Genomic DNA, 27,456 nt, shown 5'->3' on the forward strand with positions numbered 1-27,456 from the left:
AACTGGATCCTGTACTTCCTGACGGGCCTCCCCCAGGTGATAAGGATAGGTAACAACACATCCGCCACTCTGATCACAACACAGGGGCCCCTCAGGGGTGCGTGCTCAGTCCCCTCCTGTACTCCCTGTTCAACCATGGCTACACGGCCAGGCACATCTCCAACACCATCATTAAGTTTGCCGATGGCACAACAGTGGTAGGTCTGATCACCGACAACGTCGAAACAGGATATAGGGAGGTCAGAGACCTGGCCGTGTGGTGCCAGGACAACAACCTCTCCCTCAACGTGATCAAGACAAAGGAGATGAATGTGGACAACAGGAAAAAGAGGACCGAACAGGCCCCCTTTATCATCGACAGGGCTGCAGTGGAGCAGGTTGAGAGCTTCAAGCTCCTTGGTGTCCACATCCCCAACAAACTAATATGGTCCAAGCACACCAAGACCGTCATGAAGAGGGCACGACAAAACCTATTCCCACTCAGGAGACTGAGAAGATTTGGCATGAGTCCACAGATCCTCAAAAGATTCTACAACTGCATCATCGAGAGCATCACTGCCTGGTATGGCAACTGCTCGGACTCCGACCGCAAGGCACTACAGAGGGTAGTGCGAACGGCACAGTACATCACTGGGGCCAAGCGTCCTGCCATCCAGGACCTCTATACCAGGCGGTGTCAGAGGAAGGCCCTAAAAATTGTCAAAGACTCCAGCCACCCTAGTCATAGACTGTTCTCTCTGTTACAGCATGGAAAGCAGTACCGGAGCGCCAAGTCTAGGTCCAAGAGGTTTCTAAATAGCTTTAATCCCCAAGCCATAAGACTCCTGAACATCTAATCAAATGGCTACCCAGAGTATTTGCATTGCCCCCCCCCCTCTCTTCTTTTACACTGCTGCTACTCTCTGTTGGTATCATCTATGCATAGTCACTTTAATAACTCTACCTACTAACCGGTGCCCCAGCACATTGACTGTGTACCCAAACTGTATATAGTCGCACTATTGTTATTTTAATGCTGCTCTTTAATTACTTGTTAGTTGTATTTATTATTCCTATCCATCTTTTTTTTTAAACTGCATTCTTTGTTAGGGGCTTGCAAGTAAGCAATTCAATGTAAAGTCTACACCGGTTGTATTCAGAGCATGTGACTAATACTATTTGATTTGATAAATGACAAGAGTGAAAAGAAGGAAGCCTGGACAGAATACAGGCTTCCTGTTTGCAATAAGGCACTAAACTAATACTGCAAAAAATTTGGCAAAGACATTTACTTTTTTTAAAAGCAAAGCGTGTTGCTTTGTAATGTTTCACATTTTCAAGCATGGTGGTGACTGCATCATGTTATGGCTATGCTTGTAATCAGCAAGGACTGTGATGTTTTTTGGGGGTATAAAAAGAAACGGAATAGAGCTAAGCACAGGCAAAATCCTAGATGAATACTTGGTTCAGTTTGCTTTCCAACAGACACGGAGACAAAATTCATCCTCCACCAGGACAATTACCTAAAACACAAGGCCAAATATATACAAGTTGCTTACCAAAACAACACTAAATGTTCTTGGGTGGTCTAGTTAAATTTTTTACTTAAAACCGTCTTGAAAATCAACAGCAAGACTTGAAAATGGCTGTCTAGCAATGAACAACAACCAATTTGACACAGAATATTTTTTTAAATAATAAATGGGCAAATATTGCACAATCCAGGTGTGCACAGCTCTTAAGAGACAAAGCTCTTTAATCGCTGCCAAAGGTGACTAACATGTATTGACTCAGGGGGTTGAATACATATCTAATCAAGATAGGGTTTTATTTTCCATCAAACATGTTGTGTAGATTGTTGACAAAAACAATTACAATGAAATCCATTTTAATCCCACTTTGTAACACAACAAAATGCAGAAAAAGTCAAGGGGTGTGAATACTTTCTGAAAGTACTATATATGTAATGAAAAGTACCCAGACCTCCCCTTGGAAAGTGAACTGAAATTGAAACTGAAATTGTCCAAGATAAACTAGCTAGCTCACTTGATAAACAGTGCTGACAATTCTATTTGGGCTAGCTAGCTAAATTATACAGCCAACATTTGTTTCTATATTGATATTGTTACAATAACCAAACAGTTGGATTAAAAAAAAGTGAAAACATTGTGATATGACAGGTTTGAATGTTGCATGCAAATTTCAATGTTGTTTGAGTTTCTATGTGCATCAGCAAGTTTGCTTAAGATAATCTCACTGCAACCATGTTGCTTGACATCAGTCTTTAAAAAGAACTTCACTCAAGGTGAGCTCCTCACCCACTCAGTCACTTTTCAGACTTCCTGGTAGTTTGACATAAGAGAAAACATATTTTACAGAAATGTAGAGCATTTTTAATCAGGGAAAAATGGTTGATGTTTTAGTCTTTGAGCTGAAGCCTACCTGGGTCCAGTTCGTCCTCCTCCTCCTCATCTTCATCATCATCCTCATTCTCAGAAACCTCACTGTCATCTGTTTCCTCAGAATCGTCCTCTAAACTCTTTGCAACTTCTGCTTCTTTCTCTTTCAGTCCTTGCACTTTCCCATCATCGAAAACACCTTTCCCTCCATTTCTCCCTCCTATTCCCTCTCCAATATTTTCTCCTGGTTCTTCTTCCTCAGCGACCGCCCTTCCTGGCTTCCCTGTGTTTACAAGTTTTGGAGTGGTCTGAAACATTGCAGTCTGGTCTGCCAGTGGCAGCTCGGAATCCTTCTTAATGGTTCTTAAGTGTTCAACAGGGGGAGTGGAAGGAGCTGGTACAGTGGTCAACACAGTACCAGCTCCAACACGAGACACAGATATCATGACGGTTTTAGTTATTTTGGGGATTTGGTGAAGGCTATTGCTTTGACCACTTACTAAACTCTTGGGTAGCAATATGGGACTAACAGGCCGTGAAGTGTGTGCCACTACCACCGGTTTGTGTGTAGAAGGAGGGGGTGGGCAGAGTATTGTCAGTGTCTCAGGGGGCCCAGAGGGGCTTGGGGTTACTGTAATGCGAGGGCCCGTCTGTGAGGCAACCTGCTGTACTGTAGAAGCAGTCCTTGAGGCTACAGAAACCAGCTGTTCTACACCGACCAGTTCTGGGACCACAGCTGTGGGGGTGAGTGCAGCAGGAGGAGGCGGTGAGGAACTGGGGGTTTGGAGGTTAGCCAGGGATCCAGGGGAAATATTGTTAGAGGCCAAAGGCGATGGTGTTTCCTTCACACAGGTCATTTCTCTGGGCTGCAAGATGTCAGGGAACCCTAGTTCTGTCAGCTGGATATCAATGGTGAAGTCTGACATGGTACCTGTGAGACAAACACAATCCATTGATATAATTCTCTAATGCCGCCATTTCAGGACCAGGACAAACGCCATCAGAATTATGTACCTTAAGACCAGACCATGATGCAATTCCAATGTCACTAAAAGTAAGTGCCATTAGAAAACTAAAATGTTGAATGCTTTTATACTAATGTTGGCAGAAAACAGCTAAGACAATGTATTACATTTGACATTGATTCTGAAATATAGAAAACGTAACTAGCCATTTTCAACCAAGTGCAGTGAGCAGGCAGAATACATGAATGTACTGACTGTGACGGCAACATTTCACCATGTTAACTTTGAATTGTAGCTAGATAACGGTAGCTAGTTATTTAGCCAATCTAATTAAAATCATAAGCGCAAAATGCCCCACGTCAATAAAAACTACCTACCTACTACAACTATTGACAGAATAAGCAGGTAAATTATGACGACATAAGGACTTCCGCAGCTCACCTCAGTTCTGATTGCAACAGTGAAGATGGCTAATTTTCAGAAGCTCCACCTGGACAGAAACACCTTGTGGCGGTGGAGGCATGCGCTCTTCACTGTACGAAAAGTATCCAGAAACTATATTATGTGACTGATCTATGATACTGTATAACGCTTGTTGCACAAGGTTACTATCTCGCCTAAATATGGGTTAAAACGTATGTTTAATTTATTTTGTAACACACAATTTGCTGTAATTGAATCACTTACAAACAGCGACCGATTTGCTTCCGTCTTCTACAACAACAATGGGACAAAAACATCCGGCCCTTTACACACTTAATGACACCTACTGTCGTGGAGGGGTATTACAACAACAAATTATATGTGACTCATTAAGCAAACGCTCTTATCCAGAGTGATTTACAGGAGAAATTAGGGTTAAAAGTGTCTTGCTCAAGGGCACCTTGCCAGATTTTCACCTTGTGGGCTCAGGATTCAAACCAGTGACCTTTCAGTTACTGGACAACACTCTTAACCACTAGGCTACCTGCCTGACATGTGAATGGAACTTTGCACTGAGTGTGAAAGTGCATACAACTACAGGGGGTACATTTAATGGCAGAACATATTTTTGTATTATAATTTTTGTATTAAAATTATGATTCCACATATTCTCAACCTCTTTTAAAATAAGTATGTGCCCTCTGTTTTCTGAACAAAATGCTGCAATAAAAAATAAAAGATTATGATATGACTATGCAGTCCTAACAAGACTATGCAGAAGGGGATTTTGTGCCTGAACGATCAATACTCTGCAGCTCCTCATCCTCATTGCTGGAGTGTAATGAAGAGTCACTGTGATGATGAGGAGTGGTGACGTTTATCTCCAAGATCTGGAAGGTGGCACCTGAACTCTCCCTCTGTGGGTTTGTTGAGTTTGCTCTGTGTGCTGCCTGAGCTGCTGCATATGCTGCCTGAGCCATTGCCTTCCCTATGTTCCTCCAGGCATTGCTGCAGAAGTTCTAGCTTTTGTGCTTGATGGCTGGCGAAATAGCCCCCACAGTTGGTACACTGGACCAGCCGAAGGTTTGTGGTTGTGGAGCACGCCCGGTGATCAGAACTCTCGAGAGCAGGCCTGAGTAGGTTTGGGGCGGGTGTAGGGTTTCAGCAGCATGTAAGCAACGCCTTTAGGCAGGCCTGGGCCACGTTTCAAGGGGGCAGGTAGAGGATGGCAAGGCAGAGCTAAGATGTGCATGTTGACCTGGTGTCTGATGAGGAGCGTCCCTTTCTTGAATAAGCGACAACACGTTGCATGGATGACGGTGCATTTCCTTGACATGATGGTGCAGAAGAATAGGCAGTGCAAAAGTTTATTGGCAGAATCGGCACAGCAAGGGACCCGGGGATACCAGATCAGGCTCAATGGTCTGGAAGACAGTCTGGCTTGCCTCCAGGGATGGTGGAAAGGAGAACGAGGAGTAGCCCAGTTCTATGGCATCAGGAGAGGGGAGCTGAGGTGGAATATCCCAGGTGGGCTCAGCAGTTGTCTGGCTCAGGTTTGGTTCCATGTCAATGGAGAGGTTCAGAACAGGATCCCTAAGGACCTCAAAGCACTGGGCACAGAAGGACGAATGTCTAAGGAAATCTCTCCAGCCACAGTTATGGCAGTAGACCTTCTTTGGACAGGTCTAATGGCTCCTCAGGAGATGCAGAGGATTGTGGAGCAGTGGGATTTCCAAGTAGGTAGAACAATATATATATATACACTGCTCAAAAAAATAAAAGGAACACTAAAATAACACATCCTAGATCTGAATAAATGAAATATTCGTGTTAAATACTTTTTTCTTTACATAGTTGAATGTGCTGACAACAAAATCACACAAAAATTATCAATGGAAATCCAATTTATCAAACCATGGAGGTCATGAAAATTAAAGTGGAAAACCACACTACAGGCTGATCCAACTTTCATGTAATGTCCTTAAAACAAGTCAAAATGAGGCTCAGTAGTGTGTGTGGCCTCCACATGCCTGTTTGACCTCCCTACAACGCCTGGGCATGCTCCTGATGAGGTGGTGGATGGTCTCCTGAGGGATCTCCTCCCAGACCTGGTCTAAAGCATCCGCCAACTCCTGGACAGTCTGTGGATGGAGCGCGACATGATGTCCCAGATGTGCTCAATTGGATTCAGGTCTGGGGAACGGGCGGCCCAGTCCATAGCATCAATGCCTTCTTCTTTCAGGAACTGCTGACACACTCCAGCCACATGAGTTCAAGCATTGTCTTGCATTAGGAGGAACCCAGGGCCAAGCGCACCAGCATGTGGTCTCACAAGAGGTCTGAGGATCTCATCTCGGTACCTAATGGCAGTCAGGCTACCTCTGGCGAGCACATGGAGGGCTGTGCGGCCCCCCCAAAGAAATGCCACCCCACATCATGACTGACCCACCGCCAAACCGGTCATGCTGGAGGATGTTGCAGGCAGCAGAACGTTCTCCACGGCGTCTCCAGACTCTGTCACGTCTGTCACATGTGCTCAATGTGAACCTGCTTTCATCTGTGAAGAGCACAGGGCGCCAGTGGCGAATTTGCCAATCTTGGTGTTCTCTGGCAAATGCCAAACATCCTGCACAGTGTTGGGCTGTAAGCACAACCCCCACCTGTGGACGTCGGGCCCTCATACCACCCTCATGGAGTCTGTTTCTGACCGTTTGAGCAGACACATGCACATTTGTGGCCAAATTATGGAAAAATTCCCTAGAAATCCACAGTGCAAGAGGCTCTTAGTGGGCATTCATAAAATGTGCAAGTCCCTGGCAATTAAATGAAGACAGAGGAGAGCTGTGCAATAAAGATGCAAAATACCTGTAAGATCAAACCCAGGACTCCCTGTTTTTGGTGGCCTCTCTAAATGTATCCACCCTCGGGATGAATATGGTATTGAAAATGGGTGATTGAGAACATGTGAAACAGGGGACCAAATTAATCAGGTGAGATTAACTGGATAAGAAAGTTCAGTAAATTTTGGTTTACATTTTTAATAGCTATATAATAAGCCGTGGTTCCAATATAATAAAGACAGTAACTATGTGTGTTGGAAACTGTTTTACACATCAGCAAGCTCACAAGATACTTTAAGCTTAGATTTGTTTTAATACAAAAAAAAGCATAGGACAAAACTCAAAGGTAAGTCATTTTATTTTAGAAATGCAATACTTATTTTAAACAGCAGAGGGTGAAGTTAACTAAATTATGTTCATTTTGCTATCGGTACAGGGCGTCTGTTGTCATCCTAATGACTCATTGGGCAACGGCTAAAACCTTATATATCATTTATCTATCATACTCTACAAATACCCTGTCCACTTATTCAATTACCTGCTGGGAATACAGATATGCCTCTGTTAGTTATATATATTTTAATAGGATTACGTTTGGGATTGTCCACAGAAAGATTGGCTTCCCATTTGTTGACCTATGGTCAGTGATTTTTTTGGGGACTACTTACTACCTTTTTAGAATGTTTTAATTCTGAATTTAAACGATAATCTGTCTGTAGTTACAGCTGCTGGGCATTAGCAGGTGACATCACAAAGCACAATTAATAAAAAATGGGGGTGAATGAAGGACACATTGAAAGGCATACAGACAAATGTGTCATTCTGTAGCAGCCCTTGGGGCACCTTTATTACATATTGGCAGAGTGTCCAGGCATGTTACATGGGGAGAATAATGAAAACAGGAACACGTCCATTCAGGCCTCTGGTCATTTCGTCATCATGCCAAAATTTAAGCAAATAATTTATGGAAAATTCATTAGAATATCTATGACGTTTAAATTAAGTATAACAAATCCAAAATAAAGGTGACAAGGTGTACCTGGTGGCAGGATTATCTTAATTTGAGTCTATTAGTCTTCATTACAACCATTGTTTAGGATGACATGTTAAAATCCATGCATAAAACCAAAGAAGAACCATTGGGCCTAAACCAAACTAACTTAAGAGGATAAATACATTGATCTTTTTTATACCCTGCGCATTTAATAGCAGTATAATTTAGAAGTTAATCATAATAGAAACAGTTCGGCATTACAATGCACCAGAAACCGTATATAAATAGATGCAATTTCTATGAGACGTTATGTAACTCCCAAACATTCCAATCCATGTTCACTTAACACAAGAAGCTCTTTCAAAAAGTAAATATCCCCAACAGGTTTTATAAAATGCACGGTTGTTGCATTTCATCTGCTACTACAGAACACGTACTTAGCAATATAAAAATCATAAGACAAGAAAAGCTCCATTTGTCAGACAGCATGAAAAGCATTTGACATAATTCTTTAGAGGTGTAACTCCATTATTCATGATAATCATTTAAAGATATTAATCAAATGGAACCAACATGATGCCCAAAACTAATTATTATTGTTCTTAGTCCAGATAAGACAGGTGTATAACAGATGGATTTAACAGATGGATTTAACAGCTTACATCTTTTGGTTAGTAAGTCACTCCAAGTGTGATGTGTGCCTTGAACATCCTAACACAATCCAGAAATGGCAAATGCTGAACTATCAGTGGGATGCCTTAGCTCACCTGTTAAAAATCCTGCAAAGAATTCCTCACCTGTCTTTCTCACATTCTAAAAACACTTCAAACTTATGATCTAAATTTCACACCCAACCTCAAACCAACAAAAACCCTTGACAAAATTCAAATTCTTAAAAATCCCTGATTCTTCGTCCTCCCTCCCCCAATCACTTTACAGAAAATCCCCCCTTCCCCCTTCTGAATTATCTCTTGCTGCGGCCCGCTGCCTCTTGCTTCTCCTCCTCCTCTGGATGGCTGCTCTGCTGGTGGCCCTTCAGGTTGCTCTCTCGGCCAAAGCTCTTGCCACAGGTAGGGCAGGCATAACGCCCCTTGATGTGTGCCCGGTTCTTGTGGGCTTCTAGTTGCTCGGGACGGGCAAAGCTCTCCTCACACTCCTCGCAGGGGTGGGCCTTACGTGGGATGTGCTTTTCCTTCTTGTGGGCGCGGAGCTGGGCCAGGGCAGGGAACGTGAGCTCACACTCAGGGCAGGGGTGTTGCTTGGATGGAGCGGGAGCCGCTTTAGGTTTCTTCTCCTCTGCTGGGGCTTCACTGTCGTCTTCTCTGGCCTCCTCGCCTGCTGCTGCTTTAGGACGGCCCCGTCTGCCACCGCCTCCTGCTTTCACCTTGGTCTCAGCCGGAGCTGCTGCAGCCTCCTCTGCATTGTTTCCAGTTTCAGCCTCCTCTGTGCCCTCTTCCTTCTTCTTTCTCTTCTTCCCTCCGACCGTTGAGTCCTCTGCTTTAAAGGGCCGTCCACGCTTCTTGGCGGGCGAGGCGCTGCCGTTGCAGTGCTGGTCACCGGCGTGGTTCTCCTGGTGCATTAGTAGCTCAGACTCGGTCTCGAAGCCCCGGTTGCACTTCCCACAGCGGTGGGTCTTGGTAGGGTCATCTGGCTCTTCCACCTCAGCCTCTGGACGGGGGTGCTGGGCCAGGCGGTGGGTACGAAGGAAGGCAGGGCTGCGGAAGGTCTCACTGCAGTCCTTACACACAAATTGCCTCTCTGGACAGACCTGTCTCCTGTGGGTCGTCAGCTGAGGGGGGCAGAGAATGAACAGACATGTGAGTCAAGGCTGAGGGAAGAGTCCAGTGATTGACATTAACACCATGGTCCAAAAAGGTGACTGAAAACTGTGTTGCAAGGAACCACTTCACAAAATAAAATGTATTATCATCACTGGTATTGACAATAGAAGGCTGCTGGTCTCTGATCCCATGTACTATATCTCCTTCTAGTGGCCTTGAGCAAAGGCACATAACCCCCACAAAGTAAAATACTGCACTGATATAAAAGGCTACTGTATAAAACATGGTCCGTCAACCCTCCATCTGGAGAGCTACTGGGTGTGCAAGCTAATGATCCAACCCTGCTCAAACACACCAGTCAAGGTCCTGTTGAGCAGCTGATGTTTTACAATGTGGTGTGTTCAAACAGGGCTGGAGCAAAAGCCTGCACTATCAAGTAGCTCTCCAGGAGGATAGTTGGCCACCCTGAAACATTACAATTACAAACAAATACTTTTTGTTATCTTTATAAAATAATTCCCTCACTCAATGTACCAGGGATCAAATAGCGGGAGAAGTAGCTAACTAAGATGTTTAACTATTTAAAAAAAATATTCAGTGTTTTGGGGAGATGTTAACAGGATAGGAGTTACTCGTCAATTAGGCTATTCTAAAAACATGTTTTTTTACACTGTCAGTATTTCATGGCCAGTATTGAATAGAGGAGAATCCATTCCAATTTTGAGCTCGAGACAGTATTACAACCGGAGTAGGCAGCATTGGTTTCATCCACTGTGCACCCGTATCAACTGAACTGTCGGCCATTTGCAGTTATACAAGAATGGCAGTGGAGTTATTTTAGGACATCGAACATTGATACATGCTAATAGCTAAATAGTTAGCAAGTGAGAACCAGCCAAACTAAACAATGTTTTGAATTGGCAATTATTCTGTTGTATGTCATTTTACCCGCTGCGCAAATGTCTCTCTCTACAGCAACAGCCCACTGACACACACGCAGGCGATGTACGCACCATGAATTTTCCAGGATTTTCAATGCTGACCAAAAATGAGCTATAAATGGGCAAATAACTCAATAAGTAGCAATCAACAAAATGTGCACTTTGAGCTAAAAAAAAAAAAGCATCTCGCAACTGCATGATTGAAAGACCCCTCATATCCGTCAACACAGGACTACAATAATTATACTCTGATGCACTCTGCATAGATTGGGAGGAGAGTGAACACCACATCACATCCGGAGGACACTTTTATCCAAGTCTGATCAGAGTAGTCTAACAGTGATTTTTTTACTTGTCCATTTGAACAATTTAACTCTATAATCTGCTTGATTGAAAAAAAAAATATTGCCCTGGGCAAGTGTTAATGTAGCCTGGGTGGCAGGCAGCCTAGCAGTTAGAGTGTTGGGCCAGTAAGTAAAAGGTTGCCGATTCAAATACCCGAGCAGACAAGGAGAAAACTGACAATATGCCCTTGAGCAAGGCACTTAACCCTAATTTTCTCCAGGGGCTCTGTACTATGGCTGACCCTGTAAAACAACACATTTCACTGCACCTATTCAGGTGCATCTGACAATAAAACAACTTTATTTATTATGTCGAGACCTTGAGTCTGACTTTGCTGGTTCATTTCAAGCAGTGTCACACTAAACATACACTGCTCAAAAAAATAAAGGGAACACTTAATCAACACAATGTAACTCCAAGTCAATCACACTTCTGTGAAATCAAACTGTCCACTTAGGAAGCAACACTGATTGACAATAAATTTCACATGCTGTTGTGCAAATGGAATAGACAACAGGTGGAAATTATAGGCAATTAGCAAGACACCCCCAATAAAGGAGTGGTTCTGCAGGTGGGGACCACAGACCACTTCTCAGTTCCTATGCTTCCTGGCTGATGTTTTGGTCACTTGAATGCTGGCGGTGCTTTCACTCTAGTGGTAGCATGAGACAGAGTCTACAACCCACACAAGTGGCTCAGGTAGTGCAGCTCATCCAGGATGGCAAATCAATGCAAGCTGTGGCAAGGTTTGCTGTGTCTGTCAGCGTAGTGTCCAGGGCATGGAGGCACTACCAGGAGACAGGCCAGTACATCAGGAGACGTGGAGGAGGCCGTAGGAGGGCAACAACCCAGCAGCAGGACCGCTACCTCCGCCTTTGTACAAGGAGGAGCACTGCCAGAGCCCTGCAAAATGACTTACAACAGGCCACAAATGTGCATGTGTCTGCTCAAACGGTCAGAAACAGAATCCATGAGGGTGGTATGAGGGCCCGACGTCCACAGGTGGGGGTTGTGCTTACAGCCCAACACTGTGCAGGACATTTGGCATTTGCCAGAGAACACCAAGACTGGCAAATTCGCCGCTGGCGCCCTGTGCTCTTCACCGATGAAAGCAGGTTCACACTGAGCACATGTGACAGACGTGACAGTCTGGAGAAGCCGTGGAGAACGTTCTGCTGCCTGCAACATCCTCCAGCATGACCGGTTTGGCGGTGGGTCAGTCATGATGTGGGGTGGCATTTCTTTGGGGAGCCGCACAGCCCTCCATGTGCTCGCCAGAGGTAGCCTGACTGCCATTAGGTACCGAGATGAGATCCTCAGACCCCTTGTGAGACCACATGCTGGTGCGCTTGGCCCTGGGTTCCTCCTAATGCAAGACAATGCTAGACCTCATGTGGCTGGAGTGTGTCAGCAGTTCCTGCAAGAGGAAGGCATTGATGCTATGGACTGGCCCGCCCGTTCCCCAGACCTGAATCCAATTGAGCACATCTGGGACATCATGTCTCGCTCCACCCACCAACGCCACGTTGCACCACAGACTGTCCAGGAGTTGGCGGATGCTTTAGTCCAGGTCTGGGAGGAGATCCCTCAGGAGACCATCCGCCACCTCATCAGGAGCATGCCCAGGCGTTGTAGGGAGGTCATACAGGCACGTGGAGGCCACACACACTACTGAGCCTCATTTTGACTTGTTTTAAGGACATTACATCAAAGTTGGATCAGCCATAGTGTGGTTTTCCACTTTAATTTAGAGTGTGACTCCAAATCCAGACCTCCATGGGTTGATAAATTGGATTTCCATTGATAATTTTTGTGTGATTTTGTTGTCAGCACATTCAACTATGTAAAGAAAAAAGTATTTAATAATAATATTTCATTCATTCAGATCTAGGATGTGTTATTTTAGTGTTCCCTTTTTTGAGCAGTGTATATTAGTTCAGAACCTGTGTCACTGTTCTGCACTCACCTCAGAGAAGGTGCGGAAGCTCTCCTGGCAGTGGGGACACTTGAAGGGCTTGTCCTCCTTGTTGTGTGAGCCCTGGTGCTGGGTCAGCTCTTCCGAGGACGGAAAGGTACGGTCACACACATAGCAGGTGAACAGAGTATCTCCCTGGGGAAAAAATAGACAATTAATGAACGCGTTTGGCAAATTCCCACAGGTCTAGTCTGGAAATAAGTATTGTTATGTTGGTCTGCAGCTTTTAATATGACAGAAGACTGTTTAGGGTAAAAACAGGGCTTCCGTAGGTAATACCTTCTAGAAAGTGTTTTGATTGTTAGGCAGGTTGTGTAGTAGCATACCTGCTGGAGCTGCTGCTTGTACTCCTCACGATGGCTCTTCTTCATGTGCCTCTCCTTGGCTTTGGAGTTACAGAAGGTGATGAAGCACTGGAAACACTGCAGGTTCTCATGCTGATCTGTGAGAAGAGGGGGTCAGCGATATGACAACTGAAAATGCATTGCCTTCCCTACCTACCAGATTGATTTCATTCAAACCAAACCAAGTATGTATTTGTCTATGAGTAGGGCTGTGGCGGTCAGTACATTTTGTCAGATGGTGATTGTCAAGCAAATAACTGAAGGTCTCAGTAATTAACAAACATTTGTCATCTCCTGTCTTCTAAGCCTACAAGCCACTGATGTAGATGTTCCTAAGGTCTGCATGAAAATAAAGTCCAGCAAATCCATCTAATATCACAAAACCACAATTTATCTTAGACAGGTCTAAAGAAACATGATATGAAGAAAATCTAGTCTAGTTCTGAAGAACAGTATAGCATACTCAGTTGTGCTTCTTTTAGGCCCTGATCTAGCTATGCCATATGGCTGTGGGCTACATTAGTTAATTTAGCAGACAAAATTGGCTTAGAATTCCATGGCATTATTTTATAGTATGAAGAATACAATTGAACATAGCTGAATAAAATAGAAAGGATATTACACACTGTGTATTTATGCCAGTTATGCTCTATACCAGTTGTAAAGCAGATTAATGTGCTTAATTTTAAGCAGTTATTTGGCCACTTTAGTTGTGATACAAACCTTATCAAAACATTGAGGCCTATGGGGTAGGCTACATGAGGTTTGTGACTGATTTGAAAAAGTTGCAAAAAAGCATGCACTGTTTGTCTTAACCTGGGTATTATTCACAAGTGATATGCTAATATTGTCACCCATCACACTATTCTTGATTTAATCTAGTCTTTAAATTTACTAAATAATGTGTGATTTTTTTTTGAATTAGAACGGACCATTATCATGCACCTGTCAAGACAGGGGCAGCTGAGGAAAAAAATACATGTCATCTAGGCACTTAAATAGCAAACGGAGGATGCTTTTCCCGTGGTTCATTTTCATGCCTGCCAGGTAGGCTATATTCCTGTTGTAAAGCAAAGCAATGTGCTAAATATTAGAAAAGTTGAGAAAAAAATATCGTAGGCCTAGCATATAGAAAGCTGATGGGATCCTCTGTTTAATAGAGACCATCACTCTGTTTTTTCACACAATTGCATAGCCTATAGAAATGTTGGGCAACATGAGCTCTCATGAAGAGTTTGATTTGATTTTCAATAACATTTGCATGGATGTCAGAGTGATAAGAGGGACAATAGAGTGCGGAGTACCATGCAGTTAGCAGGTTTGGTTGGCTACTATAATGACCATCAGAGCTTAGAGAAGCATAATTACCGTGACTAAACGGTCACATGGAATTTGACTGCAGTCATGACTCTTGACAGCCGGTGTGTCGGTGATTACGGTCACCGTAACAGCCCTATCTGTGAGTCATTACAAAAACTTTAAACAGTAGAGTAACTGACACCCAATGTGTGTATGTTTTAAAGTCTTTGTATAATCTGTAATTTGTTGTACCCCAAAACATGTCATCATTGTCTGTTTGCATACCTCTTGTAAGTATACTGACTTTTCTGCCATAAAAACACTTATTTTAATTACATTTTTTGTTTTTTGTTGTTGAAAAAACTGCCACCCAACTCACATGGTTGAATGGTGGGTGGAGGTGGTGCTTTGAAGGAGGCAATGGGTTTGTAGTGTCCTGCTGGTTTCTCAGTGGTCAGTTCTGCAGGGGGATCTGGTGGCCCCTTCCCCATCACTATCTCCTCTATATTCAGTATGTCTGAGTCCATCATGGGAGACTGGATGTCCTTGAAAAGTTTAAACATAAGGATGGTAGAGTTATCCAACCAGGGAGGTTAATTAATATGTAATGTAGCCATATGGGCTTTAATATAGCTAATAATAGTTATCCTCAACTTGTTATCTAGCTTGCAATGTAAGACAGACATTTACAATAACTAAGTATTGTGCACAGGCGTATCTCAATTAAATCGCCCTTATTTGGACTGAACAGGAAACGGGTTCACTGATTTTATGGCTGGCCAGCTAACGTTAGCTGGCTAGATAACGCGATGTTAGTTGCGAACTAAGTTTTTGACTAGTTAACTACATAGCCAGCTGTTAGCTAACGTTAATGAACTACAGCTAGCTAAGTTCCCGCAATGAATTGATTTGTTAGCATTAAAATTTGTTTGCAATAAGGTAAGCATAAGATACCGTTAAAACATGCACAGCTAACAGCTAAAGGCGCTAACGTTAGGTGAAATAGGCTCCCAAACCAACAAGGCCCTAAAGTTAGCTAGCGGTGATGACGCCCGTATCAGCTAACCGTAGCAAGCTACCGCAAGTCGGTCATTAGAAGGATTGCGAGATTCCCCAGAAACATTTCACGAAGTGAAGCAACGTTAGTTATACTTTGGCTAGATGTATACAGTATGCCAATGACGATAGACATGTTACATTTATAGTAAGTGAAGTTAGTTGTCTAAATATGACTTGGCGAAACTCCTGTTAGACAAACGTTAGCTAAAGGCTACACCGACACGCCTGATCGCCAACCCGATATTTCCGTTAAGATATTTTAACATTTTTAATGATTGGTTATGGGTCCGTTTTAGGTTCTTACTAAACGGTTTAATAGTCAACGGTGTATTTACCTTAGTCTAATACCTCAATGGTTTGCTGAGCGAACAACAATTTCGAATAACCTAGCTACATTAGCTGGTAGGCTAACAATTCAAACGGAGAAATAACAATTTAGCATATTACGGACACGTTTAGTTCACGGAAACCAACTGCCCCACCATAACGATATGGTAAATATGTATACATAAGTCAAACTATATTAGGGAACTAACGTTACAGCTAACATGAATTGTACACAAGCGAACATGCCGTTGGCCACCTACCTCAAACCGCTTCCAGTACAGTGAAGTTAATGTGGAAATTGAATTGACCCGTGTCACGTGACAAGGGCAATATTGAGTCTTCCAACAACAACAAAAATTTTGAACGCTTCTATGCTCTTATCCCCTAAACACCTGAGCAAATGCAGACACGTGTTTGTCTGTGCTTGGGTGCGGTTGATTTGGTAAATCGAATGAATTTGCTGTTTGTAGCTAAAGACTAGATTAATAACTCCGGTGAATTATGTACCTTGAGACTAGCAGGTAGCAGCAGGCAGACCAATACAATTCATAACCCAAACTGTTAGAAAACGTACATGTATTTGCTCCAACAGTATTAAATAACTCTATTCAATTTATAAAGAACGCCAAAAACACATGCAAAAGCTTATTGGCATGTAAACAACAAAACAAGGTTCAGAATGAGAATTTTTAAATGAGAATGACAAAAAAAATCTTCAAATGTATTTTCACTTGGTTTCAGAGACATTGACTTTATGGTTATCATGAATTCTCTATTCACATTTTCTTTTGTAGGTAATTTCATACAACAAAAGCCATTGCATACATCAAGATTACATTTACACAGTAGGCTAAAAAGTGACCAAGTTCTTAATTTCCTGCACAGGACTGAAGCTGACACTGAAAAGAGAGAAGCACTCAAAACTATGGTGTAGGGGGAAAAAATTATGAAATAAGAGCTTCTAACCTAAAAATGTAAATAAAAGCTAAACATAGCATTAAATAAAACATGCACCAATTAAAAAGAAAAACAAATCTTATGAGCTTCAAAAACTCCCTTGACTGTGGAAATTCAAAAAGCAGTTGTGGTTACGAGAGATACAGAGAAACACGCAACACTTGAGGCATCGTACGCGAGACATTCGCTCACAGCCTCCGAAGCGGCACCTGCCACCTTCTCCCTCCCCAAGCTGCTCCGGCCAGTGGCCCGAACCGTCGTACCGCGTGGCCACGTCAGGGAGAGGACTATCCTGGAACAGGCCAGGGTCTGGGACTGTGGCCGGGGAGTGTAATTTCTGAGGGGGGTGCGGAGGGGCTGCGTCCTGGGTGTCTGAGCCACTGGAGAGGATCAAGGCCTTGGAGACCTCTAGCCTGAATGCCATGAGGTTCAGAGGCTCAGGCAGAGGAACATGATCCTGCCTGTACTGCATCCATGAGTTTACCAGAGCCAGATCTGTAAGGTACCACAGAACAGCCTGTGGCCAGCTAGATGGTGCCGAGGCTGAGAGTGGGGAATGGTAGAGATTCAGTAAGTCTCTATTGAGGCTGGCTGCCTTTTGGGCCTTCTCGAAGCTGCCAATGAGCGATGCCATGTTCTGCTGGGCCTTCCCTACCGTAGAGAGGATGAAGCCGAGATGGTACCTGTGTAGCATCAGCCGCCCGTCAGAGCTAACAAACTCATCACCCATCTGTCCTTTGGCCCCTCCCACCTTGCCCGCACCATGCACCCCAGACCCAAGGAGGTGCTCCAACATGGCAGGGGTAGAGAGCTCCTGCTTGCAGAGATACACCATCCCATCTCTGGGCACCATTTCCTCAACTGTGGTCTCTTTGTTGGAGAGATCCAGACTAAGGTTGAAATCTATGATCAGACCGTCAGATCTAACTAAGACAGTGCTGTGCAAGGAGGGCCGCTTGTTGTTGACCGCTCTACACGTCAAAGGGAGAGGGTATTGATCGACTCCATGGTCACCCTCTCTTCTCAGCATCAGGTATCTGGCCCGAACGTGGTCCATTAACGGTCTAACCCGCCAAAGGGGGTCGGTTTTAAAACTAAAACAGTCCTGGCTGGATGGTATGTCCCCACTCCTCTGCCAAATGCTGTGAGGGATTGTGGATGTCTGTGTTGTGGATTTTGCAGACACAGACTTGGAGCTAAGAGCTTGTATTTCACTGTGGCCGCGTGTAAGGGTGTGGCCGCTGCCATCCAGTTCACCTCTAGTTGTGCCAACTGTAGGATTAGCTGGAGTGCGTAAAGCTCGCAGTGGGTTGCGTGTGGTGTCTCCCTCCTTAGGCCTGTCTGGATTACCACTGTGTCCAGCTTCCTGGGTGTCCATGGGATCCCCTGCTGGCGCTGGAGATGCCAGTTGCAGTTTGCAGGAGAGTTGGGAGAAGCGGGAGGCAGACATGGTGTCAGCAACCAGAGGCACCCTGGTGAAGTCCTGCCAGTACAGCTTGAGACTGGGGAACTAGGAAAACGGGATTGAAGACAATGTTAGTTTATGCAGCATTAGAAAGTATGCGCATAAGAATGACTGTAGACATTCAAAAGTGCAGAGATTAGCATGAGTTTGACCCACTAGGCCTAACTACTTTGTTCTTTACATGTCCCATTCAGTGGAGTAAGGATGAAGATGCAATAAAACTAGCCGCCATAGGGATAAGATTCAGGTTATACGCCAATACTTTAATTTATATACCTTCAATGTTCCCATGGCAATGTGGATTCCGACAAACTGGGCCACCTCTTTTGCTGTCACTGGGTTCGATAGATGGGACACTTTATTTGTGCACCGGGCAATCTCAGACCAAGCATCCCAACCAAAATACTTGGAGAAGTAATCAATTGGTTTCCTGTAGCCAGTGCCTGTCTGGGACCCTCCCATAGATCCTGAATGAGCCTGGCTTTCTGTGGTTGGCAAGCTGAGAGAGCACAACAATTTACATCAAAACTGACAACATGACATGTCCTTAAGGATACATACAGTACATGACAAAGTAGAAACACTAGAATTAAATTGTACAGTGTATTCATGATGAGTAAAAGGCAAATTACAATACTTACTTGTATGGTATATAATTTGAATGCAGTGAGGCATGGCTTTGGCTGTCATGGTAACAGGCCATAACTACAGCCTCAGGGTCAGGCTGCGGGTCAGAACATTCAACAACCTCGGACTCCACTTCGTCAGAATCCTGAAGTAGGAAATCAACAAGCTCCTCTGTTTCTTGCTGCTCAAAGTCCAGCTCACCTGGAAAAAAATAAACAGCACTTAGTTACAGCCATCTTCACTATTGCTTATGAAAATGTACATTGCTACAACACATGACTCATGTTGAGATCTTACCTTCTCCATACTCATTCATCTCAGATCCAAACTTTGCTGTGCTCCTGTTCACCTCATACTCCTCTACTGCAGGGTTGGTAGTGGACAGAGTCTCCACTGGATGGTCGAGTCTGGCCTCTCCAGGCTCCACCAGCGCTGGTACCCCCTGCTCACTTTGAGATGGTTCCTCCAGAAGCTCCCGCTCCTCCTTCACTGGGTAGAATATGCACTGCCTGGTACTGCTCTGCTCCACATTCAATTGGGATTGACCTTGACTAACCTGGGGATCATTCAAAACCAGGTTGTTTTCCTGCTTCACAAGATATATCCTGACCCCCCTCTGCTCCACTGTGTGTCTGGCACGAGAGGTGTGTGGCAAGGGAACCAAATCGGAGGTGTTCTCCTCCACCTTGACCTCCTGACCTCTCAAGTCTGCCATGAGCACCACTCCATTCTCCCCCACTGCCGTCTCGCTCTGCCTTGAGGTGAGGAACCTCTCCAGTATGATGCCTGGAGATTGGCCAGTGTCCCTGTCGTCCTGGTCCCCTGCTACTCCCTTCATCACCATCCCATCTTCAGTCTTCAACACCTCCACTACACTGGTGGTGACTGACTCTAGCTCAAACACTACCTGGTCCTCAGGGTCCTCCTCAAGCGGTGAGATGCAGGTTCCAGATGGACATGGAGCTGTTAGCATGTTTTGCTCAGAGATAGATCTGATCTCGGTCTGTAAACTGATGGGAGATGACTGACCAGGATGGTGAGTAGTGACGTCTGCTTCATCCTTGATTTCAGTATCATTATTGAGTGAATACAGCTGGTAGACTACCTGACATTCATCAGTTTCTTTCTCTGGTTCCATTTCTCTCATGCCCTCTCCTCCTAGACCCTTCCTTGTGGCTGAACCTCTCCTCCCACGTCCAACTCCTCTTTTCCTGCCCCTGGTGTAATTCTTTCTTCCCACTCCCCTCTTTTCCACTTCTCTCCTCTGCACCATAATCTCCTCCTCTTCTTGCTTGATCTCCAGTGGGTCAGAGGGGCAGGATTCAGTCTGTACATTTTGTGTGGTTACAGTCCTATTCACATTTCCAATCTGAGCTTTTGCAGGTAGTGCATGAGTGCAGTTGTTTTCATGAGAGCTGTTTTCATGAAGGCTGGATCCCTCATTTGGTGAACTGTCTTCATGAGGTGAGCTCTGGTGTTCCCCCTCATTTTGGTCCCCATCCCCAACAGTGACCAAATCCACCTCAAGTAGTAACTCCTTTTTAATTTCATCCTCAATAGGCCCTAGGTGCTCAAATCCAGAAACGGTAGGTATGAGAGCATCAGCAGTGTCATTCATATTGCCCTGACTCTCTGACTTCGTGTCCTCCGTTTGGTGACAGCTGTGGAGGGGGGCTATGGGTGTGAGGTGAGGAGGCGAAAGACTCTCGAACAGAAGGGGTTGGACCTTGTCAGATTTGGCCAGATAAGGGAATTGAACTTGTGGAGGGGTACAAGATTGATTTGAATTTGGGGCCATATGAGAAAATGATTCCATCCCTTCTGCAATTTTATCCATGTTCTTCTCCCTTCCCTTCTGTCCACCTTCAACAAGCACAGCAGCCAGAGGCAGAGAGGGGGAAGGGTATAGGGCTGGGAAAGAGACTCGCTCCCCTCTTTCTCCCAACCCTACCTCTCTCATCTCCACCTCCATATCCCAGTCAGATGCTACCTGCATTCCAAATGTGTTTTGACTCAATGAATTTTCAATGACCTCTTCTGTCACTTTTAGTGGAGACTGGCCTAGATCTGACCTAGAAACGCCCTCAAAGATGTTGCCGTTAGTGTAGGTGAGACCAGGGCTCTCCACTGCATGCAGGGCTGCCTTGTGCTCCTGGAGGGACGAGACGTCAGAGAACCTCTCACCACAGTCCTTACATTCAAGGGCTCGCCGAGAATGAGAGCCACTGATGATCCCCTCGGTCTCCACATTTTGGGCCGTACGTTTCCTGCTGGTCTTTGGCTTGGTCAGAGATGTGTTAGAGGAATGAGACGTAGTCTTTAAAGGAGCCAACACAGAGAGTGCTGTGTGGTTCTTTTTGGGTCTCCCTACTTTTTTTTTCCCTCCAGCAGCTAGCATTTTTAGTTGCTTGCTTTTTGGCCCCTTCTTCTTATGGATGGGATGGGTGTCTTGGTGGAGATCGGTTTGACCTTGGGGGGCTTTTGAGGCATCTAATTTGTAAACTTTCAATTGAGGCTGTTTGTGACCCTTCAGTAAGAGTAGGGACTGTTGCTTTATTTCAGGGTTTATTTCAATATCTTCTGATATTGGGCTTGCTTCCACATTCGGTTTCTTTTTCTTTCTCCCTGTTTTTGACAGCTTTTGCCCCTTTGTTTTCTTAGGCTGGTCCTCCTGTGCCATCGTCTGCTGCTTTTTCTTTTTTGGCTTGGGTGGAGCGATCACCTCTTGTTCGCTAATCCGCTCAGCGCTAATCTGCTCAAAAGTCTCACTAATTACATATTTTTGCTTTTTTACTTTCTTCTTCCTCTGCTTCACTTGATGCACCTGCTCATCTACCTGCAAGACTTGCTGCACATGTGGTTCACACAATATAGATGGGGATTTCATTTTTGACTTGGAAATATTGTTTTTCTTCTTGACCTTTTTTTCTTTACCAACCTTTAAGGACAATTTCTTTTCAGGTAGAGTTGTGAGAGACATTTGGTTCATATCCTGAATCTGGTCTCCTTTATGAAGCAGCTTAGATGGTTGTGGAAGCTTCTTCTGGTTTTTAGGCTTTTCTTTAGGACCAAACTTCACGACAAGGTGAGCTTTCTTTGCTCTTGGTCGTTTGGCAGGCTTCTCTTTCAACTCAACCGTCTGCGATTGCATATTTCCTTGCACTATAGAGTTCTTCGGCTGCTTTCTCTTCCTCACTTTTACAAATTCTTGTACTGACATTAAATGCACAGGCAGTTGTGAACTCTGTGGTGCCTTTGTCTCGGACGGCGGAGGGAATATTTCTGCCGTCTGCGTGCGAGGCATCTCTCTGCTGTTCAGTGAGTTGTCAGAAGCAGACTTATCTATCAGTGTCTGCAACTGCTCTTGTGCTGTCTGTTTCTTTCCTTCATAAGGCTTTTCCAAAATGTGCTGCTGGTCATTCTCTGTGTTTTCTAGAAGAGGTTTCTCCACTGATCTTCGCTGTCCTATTCCTGTCTGTTGTGTCTGTCCAATACTGGAATAGATCTGCTCTAACTGTAATGGCTCCATCTGTGTGGCTGTCTCTCCTACCTGGCTTGTTTGTCCAGGAGGAGTTTGTGCAAACTTAACTGTTGGTACCAACGAGGAAGTGGAGAGTTCTTCCTGCTGGTCAGTTTTTAATGGCGTCAGCTTTAACGCCACTGTTGGAAATATGTCTGTCCCGTCACTCATACCCTCCTGAACCCTTTGATTCTGTCCAGAAGTCTGTTCAAATAGAAATGTTGGTAGTGAGGAAGCAGACATAAGTCCTTGTTGATCAGTTTGAGTCTGTTCCAATTCCAGAGTTGGTAACAGTGAAGGAGTGACTTCCAACACAACCGTTTGACTTTGTTCAGTCGTTTCCCTGAGCTCAACCGTTTCACTGTGACAGAACACCTGTTCCACTGATACAGTCTGAATCATGGTGTTCTCTTCTTCAACTGTCTGACCAGTCTGTCCAAGTAACTGCTGAGGAATCATCTGTCCTTCATGCGTTTGTGTTAATCCAGCATGCTCAGCTGGCACAGCGTATGCAACTTCCTGTGTGTGTGAAAGTAACGGGGTCTCCATTTGTCCATCTGATATTACAGGTTCCAATGTAATAATTGGTTCCAGCAATTCACATTGTGGCTTTGCCTGTTCCAATCCCATCAACTTAATCTCTCCACCCCCAATCTTTTTCAGCTCTATAAACTGTGGCTGAGTAAAACGGAGTTGCAAATGCTCTCTTTTTCCCTGTAGCCGCTGTAGATCCAATGGTTGACCGTGTGGCGGCACCTGTCCCAGTATCACCACCTGGTTCACTTTGCGCACGTTCCCCAAAGACTCTATTAGTTTCCGGATTTGTTCAGTGTCTATGTTTTCCACCTGCTGGAAGGGCCCAAGGGGTTCCATGTGGAGAAAGGTTGGCTGGCCCATAGGAACCTGGGTTATGATGGGCTGACAGAGCTTCACCTGTTGGCCAGCTAGTGTGGTGCTGCTGGATGCTGTAACACACAGGTCGTGCTTGTGTTTCATGTGATGCAGCCGTGTCTTGGCAGTCTTGAAGGTTGCCTTGCACACGGAGCAGGAAAAGTTTACCACTGCAGTGCCTAGATACAAACAATAAAGATTAAAGTTTACATCTTGGTGTAAAAGGTTTGGTTCTGCATAGAATCACTAGCTTAATCACTATATAGTGTATATCACTGTATAGTGTATATCACTAGCTTAATCACTGTATAGTGTATCTCACTAGCTTAATCACTGTATATCACTAGCTTAATCACTGTATAGTGTATCTCACTAGCTTAATCACTGTATAGTGTATATCACTGTATAGTGTATATCACTAGCTTAATCACTATATAGTGTATATCACTGTATAGTGTATATCACTAGCTTAATCACTATATAGTGTATATCACTGTATAGTGTATATCACTAGCTTAATCACTGTATAGTGTATCTCACTAGCTTTATCACTGTATAGTGTATCTCACTAGCTTTATCACTGTATAGTGTATCTCACTAGCTTTATCACTGTATAGTGTATCTCACTAGCTTTATCACTGTATAGTGTATCTCACTAGCTTTATCACTGTATAGTGTATATCACTAGCTTTATCACTGTATAGTGTATATCACTAGCTTTATCACTGTATAGTGTATATCACTAGCTTTATCACTGTATAGTGTATATCACTAGCTTTATCACTGTATAGTGTATATCACTAGCTTTATCACTGTATAGTGTATATCACTAGCTTTATCACTGTATAGTGTATATCACTAGCTTTATCACTGTATAGTGTATATCACTAGCTTTATCACTGTATAGTGTATATCACTAGCTTTATCACTGTAGAGTGTATATCACTAGCTTTATCACTGTAGAGTGTATATCACTAGCTTTATCACTGTAGAGTGTATATCACTAGCTTTATCACTGTAGAGTGTATATCACTAGCTTTATCACTGTAGAGTGTACATCATTAGCTTTATCACTATAGAGTGTACATCACTAGCTTTATCACTGTAGATTGTACATCACTAGCTTTATCACTGTAGAGTGTACATCACTAGCTTTATCACTGTAGAGTGTACATCACTAGCTTTATCACTGTATAGTGTATATCACTAGCTTTATCACTGTATAGTGTATATCACTAGCTTTATCACTGTATAGTGTATATCACTAGCTTTATCACTGTATAGTGTATATCACTAGCTTTATCACTGTATAGTGTATATCACTAGCTTTATCACTGTATAGTGTATATCACTAGCTTTATCACTGTATAGTGTATATCACTAGCTTTATCACTGTATAGTGTATATCACGAGTATTTCACTGTATAGTGTATATCACGAGTATTTCACTGTATAGTGTATATCACGAGTATTTCACTGTATAGTGTATATCACGAGTATTTCACTGCACATCCCATTATAGCACAGTAGTTGTATGACATGAAAACAAACATGTTTTTCAGTACTCACCACTATTCTTCTTTAGCTGTGCCTTCATCGGTGGTGTGATCCCTCCAATTTCTTTCATTCCTTCCAGCGAATGTGCTAGTGCGTGTTTCTGAAGGGCCTTGGACATGCTAAACCTCTTGCCACACTCCTTACACGCATAGGGCCTCTCCCCTGTGTGCGTGCGGCGGTGATACTTCAGTAAGGTGAGTGTCTTGCAGGGTTTTCCACAGTCTGCGCAGGTGTATCCGTACAGGCCGAAGTGAAGCTTCTTATGGATGGTGAGCTCAGAGGAACGGCTGAAGGCCTCACCACAGATGGGGCACTTGAAGGGTGTCTTTTCCGTGTGTGCACGCTGATGAAGCATGAGGTCACTGGAGTTAGTAAATTGGCGGTCACAGACGTAGCAGGCAAACAGGGCATCCCCCAGCATGCATTGCTCATACTCTGCCGGGTGACTCTGCTTGAGGTGGCGCTCTTTGCTCTTGTGGTCGCTGAAGATGATGTGACACTCCAGGCACTGCAGAGAGATCTGGGAAGCTGGGGGGAGGGAGAAGGGATTAGCGGACAGAACACTTGTATCCCAGCTTCAAACCCATATTAACACACAATGGAGGTTACTAGAAGAGCAAACAAAATGAATTAACTGTCGTAATAGCTTAACTGCTTATGAAAGAACTACAAATAAATAGCCTAAAAACACTACAGGGGAAATTATGCGATTCTGTCTGCAAAACTAAAGCCTTGAAAGATAAATACAAAGATGTATTACATGGTAACCAATCATGTCAGACTATCAGAGAAGAAGTTCAATACTCACATGTGAGCGGAGTCACCATTTTTGGCGGCCTGGACATGTCCATCTTGAGTGGCTCCATTCTGTTCTTCTTGGGGGGAATATTTTTTCTGTCACTAGCGGCCACGTCACCCACATGGGTCTCCTTCTGTGCATCCTCAGGTTGGCCCAGTTCCCACTCTTCAGGAGCAGCAGACTCTAGAGGAACAGCGGATAGTTCAAGAATTATCTCCGTAGAAGCAGTGGGGTCTGAGACACACTCAGAAGCCTCTTCTGTGACAAGTAGCAGTTCACCCATTGGTTGTTCTTCAGCTGCCACTGGTTGTAACCCAGTCTCCATTGGTTGTTCATAAGTTTCCATGTATTGTTCATCCGTTTCCATGTATTGTTCACCTGTAAGTATTGGTTGTTCCTCAACTTCTACTGTTTGTTCAACTGTCTCAACTGGCAGTGTCAAGCCCTCCATGACCAACTTGGTTCCTGCCACGACTGGAGGTTCAACCATGTCTGTAAAACGAATTCCCTGCAGAAGACTGAGAAGTTCAACAACACACACACACACACAATAAATCTGCATTAAGGTTAAACACAATGGTGTGGAAAACAGTGAATCACACACTGCACACTAAAACACTGGCCAAAAGAGACGTTCAAAAGTATTTATGGAAAAAATATATATAAATAAGACACCGAAACATTATGTGTGCATGTAAAGCAACCGACTCTTTATTCTAAGCGAGTATACGCCCTTAAAAAGGGCCACCCCAAGCTAAACCTATTTGAGTCGGATTCCATGGGAATCATTACATGCTGCTGCATGAATCGACAGCTAGCAGGCAAATGAATAGACACTATATTTGTATGACAAAGATGCTCTCAAAGAGGGTAATAGGCTACAAGAATGGTATTTTACATTGCGCTAGAACAGAAAACCAACACCAACAAGCCTACAACCAGGGGTACTTCACTGCTACGCAAATGATGGGCCGCCTAAACAAGACAAATAATGATGAGGAACGTTATTGCTCACAACTAACTGGTGTCCATCCAGCATCTTTAATTGTTCGGGTGTCTTTCTGCTAGGCTACTGGACAGCTCAGAAACGGCATACGAATGGCCTATATTGCGTGGATTTAAAACATTTGCAACGCTCAGCACTACACACAAACGGCCTTTGTATCGCCGCATGACTGCTCATATGATCACACCACTACGTGTACATCTATAACGTTACCTATGTTGGTTTCTTTAGCCCAGACATCTCCGCGTCGTTTCTCGCTTCGCAAAAAGCCAACACAAACGAGCTGCAGAGATCATGGCGTCATACACCATCCAGGTTGCAGAATGGGACTTGTAGTTTTTCCTGAGATGCAATCACTCACTGCTTAGCCTTAAAGGCGCTGCATGGTAAATCTGCTGTTTGAGTTGGCCGTGCAGCATTTACCGTGATATGGCCTCTGCAGAGATTAGGGCATTCATGCTTCACAGAGCTGTTGTGAAAGAAGTTAGTACGGAAGTGAGTTTGTGTTTATACAGGACCTCCCGCCCTCACCTACCGTCAACCAATCATGTCAATGCGGAGCTATACCGCGCCATCCATATTATTACACATTTGAGAGTCGCACAGTGATACGGAAAAGAGCTCAATTTGGCCTCTGCGTGCCTCCATAGGCCCGAAATAAGGTGAAACAATTTTATGTAATTAATTTCATTATTCTTTTGGCCAAATTTCATATACACACATGTACATTTCCAAACAGAACACCAAATTTTCGTACCCTACAAAAAGACATTGAACTGTATTTTAAGACGGTTAAATGCTCTACTAACAAAAAAACTGTTAGAATTGTAAGTATATGCATGTCCCTTAAGGTCCTTGTGTAATTGTAAAGTGATTTGTACCCCCTAGCTCGATTGTCCATTGTTTGTAATCTATGTTTGCTTTATGTTCCCTCGTGTGCTTTATGTATTGATTTGTTGTTAA

At 44.0% G+C, this 27,456-nt stretch overlaps 3 protein-coding genes across 8 annotated transcripts in view; all 3 read right to left on the reverse strand.

Moving 5' to 3' along the window:
* The window catches only part of wu:fe05a04, a 16,554-nt gene extending 12,483 nt beyond the window's left edge, over nucleotides 1–4,071 (reverse strand). Inside the window, exons 1-3 of one of the 3 annotated variants that reach the window (XM_046314419.1) lie at nucleotides 4,031–4,071; nucleotides 3,785–3,876; nucleotides 2,422–3,309 (exon numbers count right to left, since the gene is read on the reverse strand). In XM_046314419.1, the coding sequence (XP_046170375.1) occupies nucleotides 2,422–3,304 (883 nt within the window). In that variant the 5' untranslated portion in view covers nucleotides 3,305–3,309; nucleotides 3,785–3,876; nucleotides 4,031–4,071. Of the gene's footprint in view, nucleotides 1–2,421; nucleotides 3,310–3,720 lie in introns of all 3 variants that reach the window. The other 2 variants (XM_046314418.1, XM_046314420.1) reach the window with 2 other exon arrangements.
* A 3,350-nt stretch (nucleotides 4,072–7,421) lies between these two features.
* Nucleotides 7,422–16,051, reverse strand: LOC124006453 (zinc finger protein 629-like). Of its 2 annotated transcripts, none has more exons than XM_046316474.1 (5): nucleotides 15,932–16,051; nucleotides 14,665–14,830; nucleotides 12,969–13,084; nucleotides 12,634–12,777; nucleotides 7,422–9,389 (listed from the first exon to the last, which is right to left on the reverse strand). In XM_046316474.1, the coding sequence occupies exons 2-5, from the start codon at nucleotides 14,813–14,815 to the stop codon at nucleotides 8,565–8,567; spliced, it is 1,236 nt and encodes a 411-aa protein (XP_046172430.1). In that variant the 5' UTR covers nucleotides 14,816–14,830; nucleotides 15,932–16,051; the 3' UTR covers nucleotides 7,422–8,564. The 2 variants fall into 2 exon arrangements, with proteins under 2 accessions (XP_046172430.1, XP_046172431.1); XM_046316475.1 differs by lacking the exon at nucleotides 15,932–16,051 and adding an exon at nucleotides 15,680–15,930.
* A 320-nt stretch (nucleotides 16,052–16,371) lies between these two features.
* Nucleotides 16,372–26,961, reverse strand: LOC124006451. Of its 3 annotated transcripts, XM_046316473.1 has the most exons (8): nucleotides 26,707–26,961; nucleotides 25,866–26,005; nucleotides 25,497–25,670; nucleotides 24,701–25,216; nucleotides 19,018–23,310; nucleotides 18,735–18,921; nucleotides 18,370–18,592; nucleotides 16,372–18,138 (listed from the first exon to the last, which is right to left on the reverse strand). In XM_046316473.1, the coding sequence occupies exons 2-8, from the start codon at nucleotides 25,975–25,977 to the stop codon at nucleotides 16,717–16,719; spliced, it is 6,927 nt and encodes a 2,308-aa protein (XP_046172429.1). In that variant the 5' UTR covers nucleotides 25,978–26,005; nucleotides 26,707–26,961; the 3' UTR covers nucleotides 16,372–16,716. The 3 variants fall into 3 exon arrangements, with proteins under 3 accessions (XP_046172429.1, XP_046172428.1, XP_046172427.1); XM_046316472.1 differs by having other exon boundaries at nucleotides 25,497–25,995; XM_046316471.1 differs by having other exon boundaries at nucleotides 25,497–26,005.
* Between the last annotated feature and the right edge of the window lie 495 nt (nucleotides 26,962–27,456).

This window comes from Oncorhynchus gorbuscha, linkage group LG19 (genome assembly GCF_021184085.1).
Source record: "Oncorhynchus gorbuscha isolate QuinsamMale2020 ecotype Even-year linkage group LG19, OgorEven_v1.0, whole genome shotgun sequence".
NCBI classification, from domain to species: domain Eukaryota; kingdom Metazoa; phylum Chordata; class Actinopteri; order Salmoniformes; family Salmonidae; genus Oncorhynchus; species Oncorhynchus gorbuscha.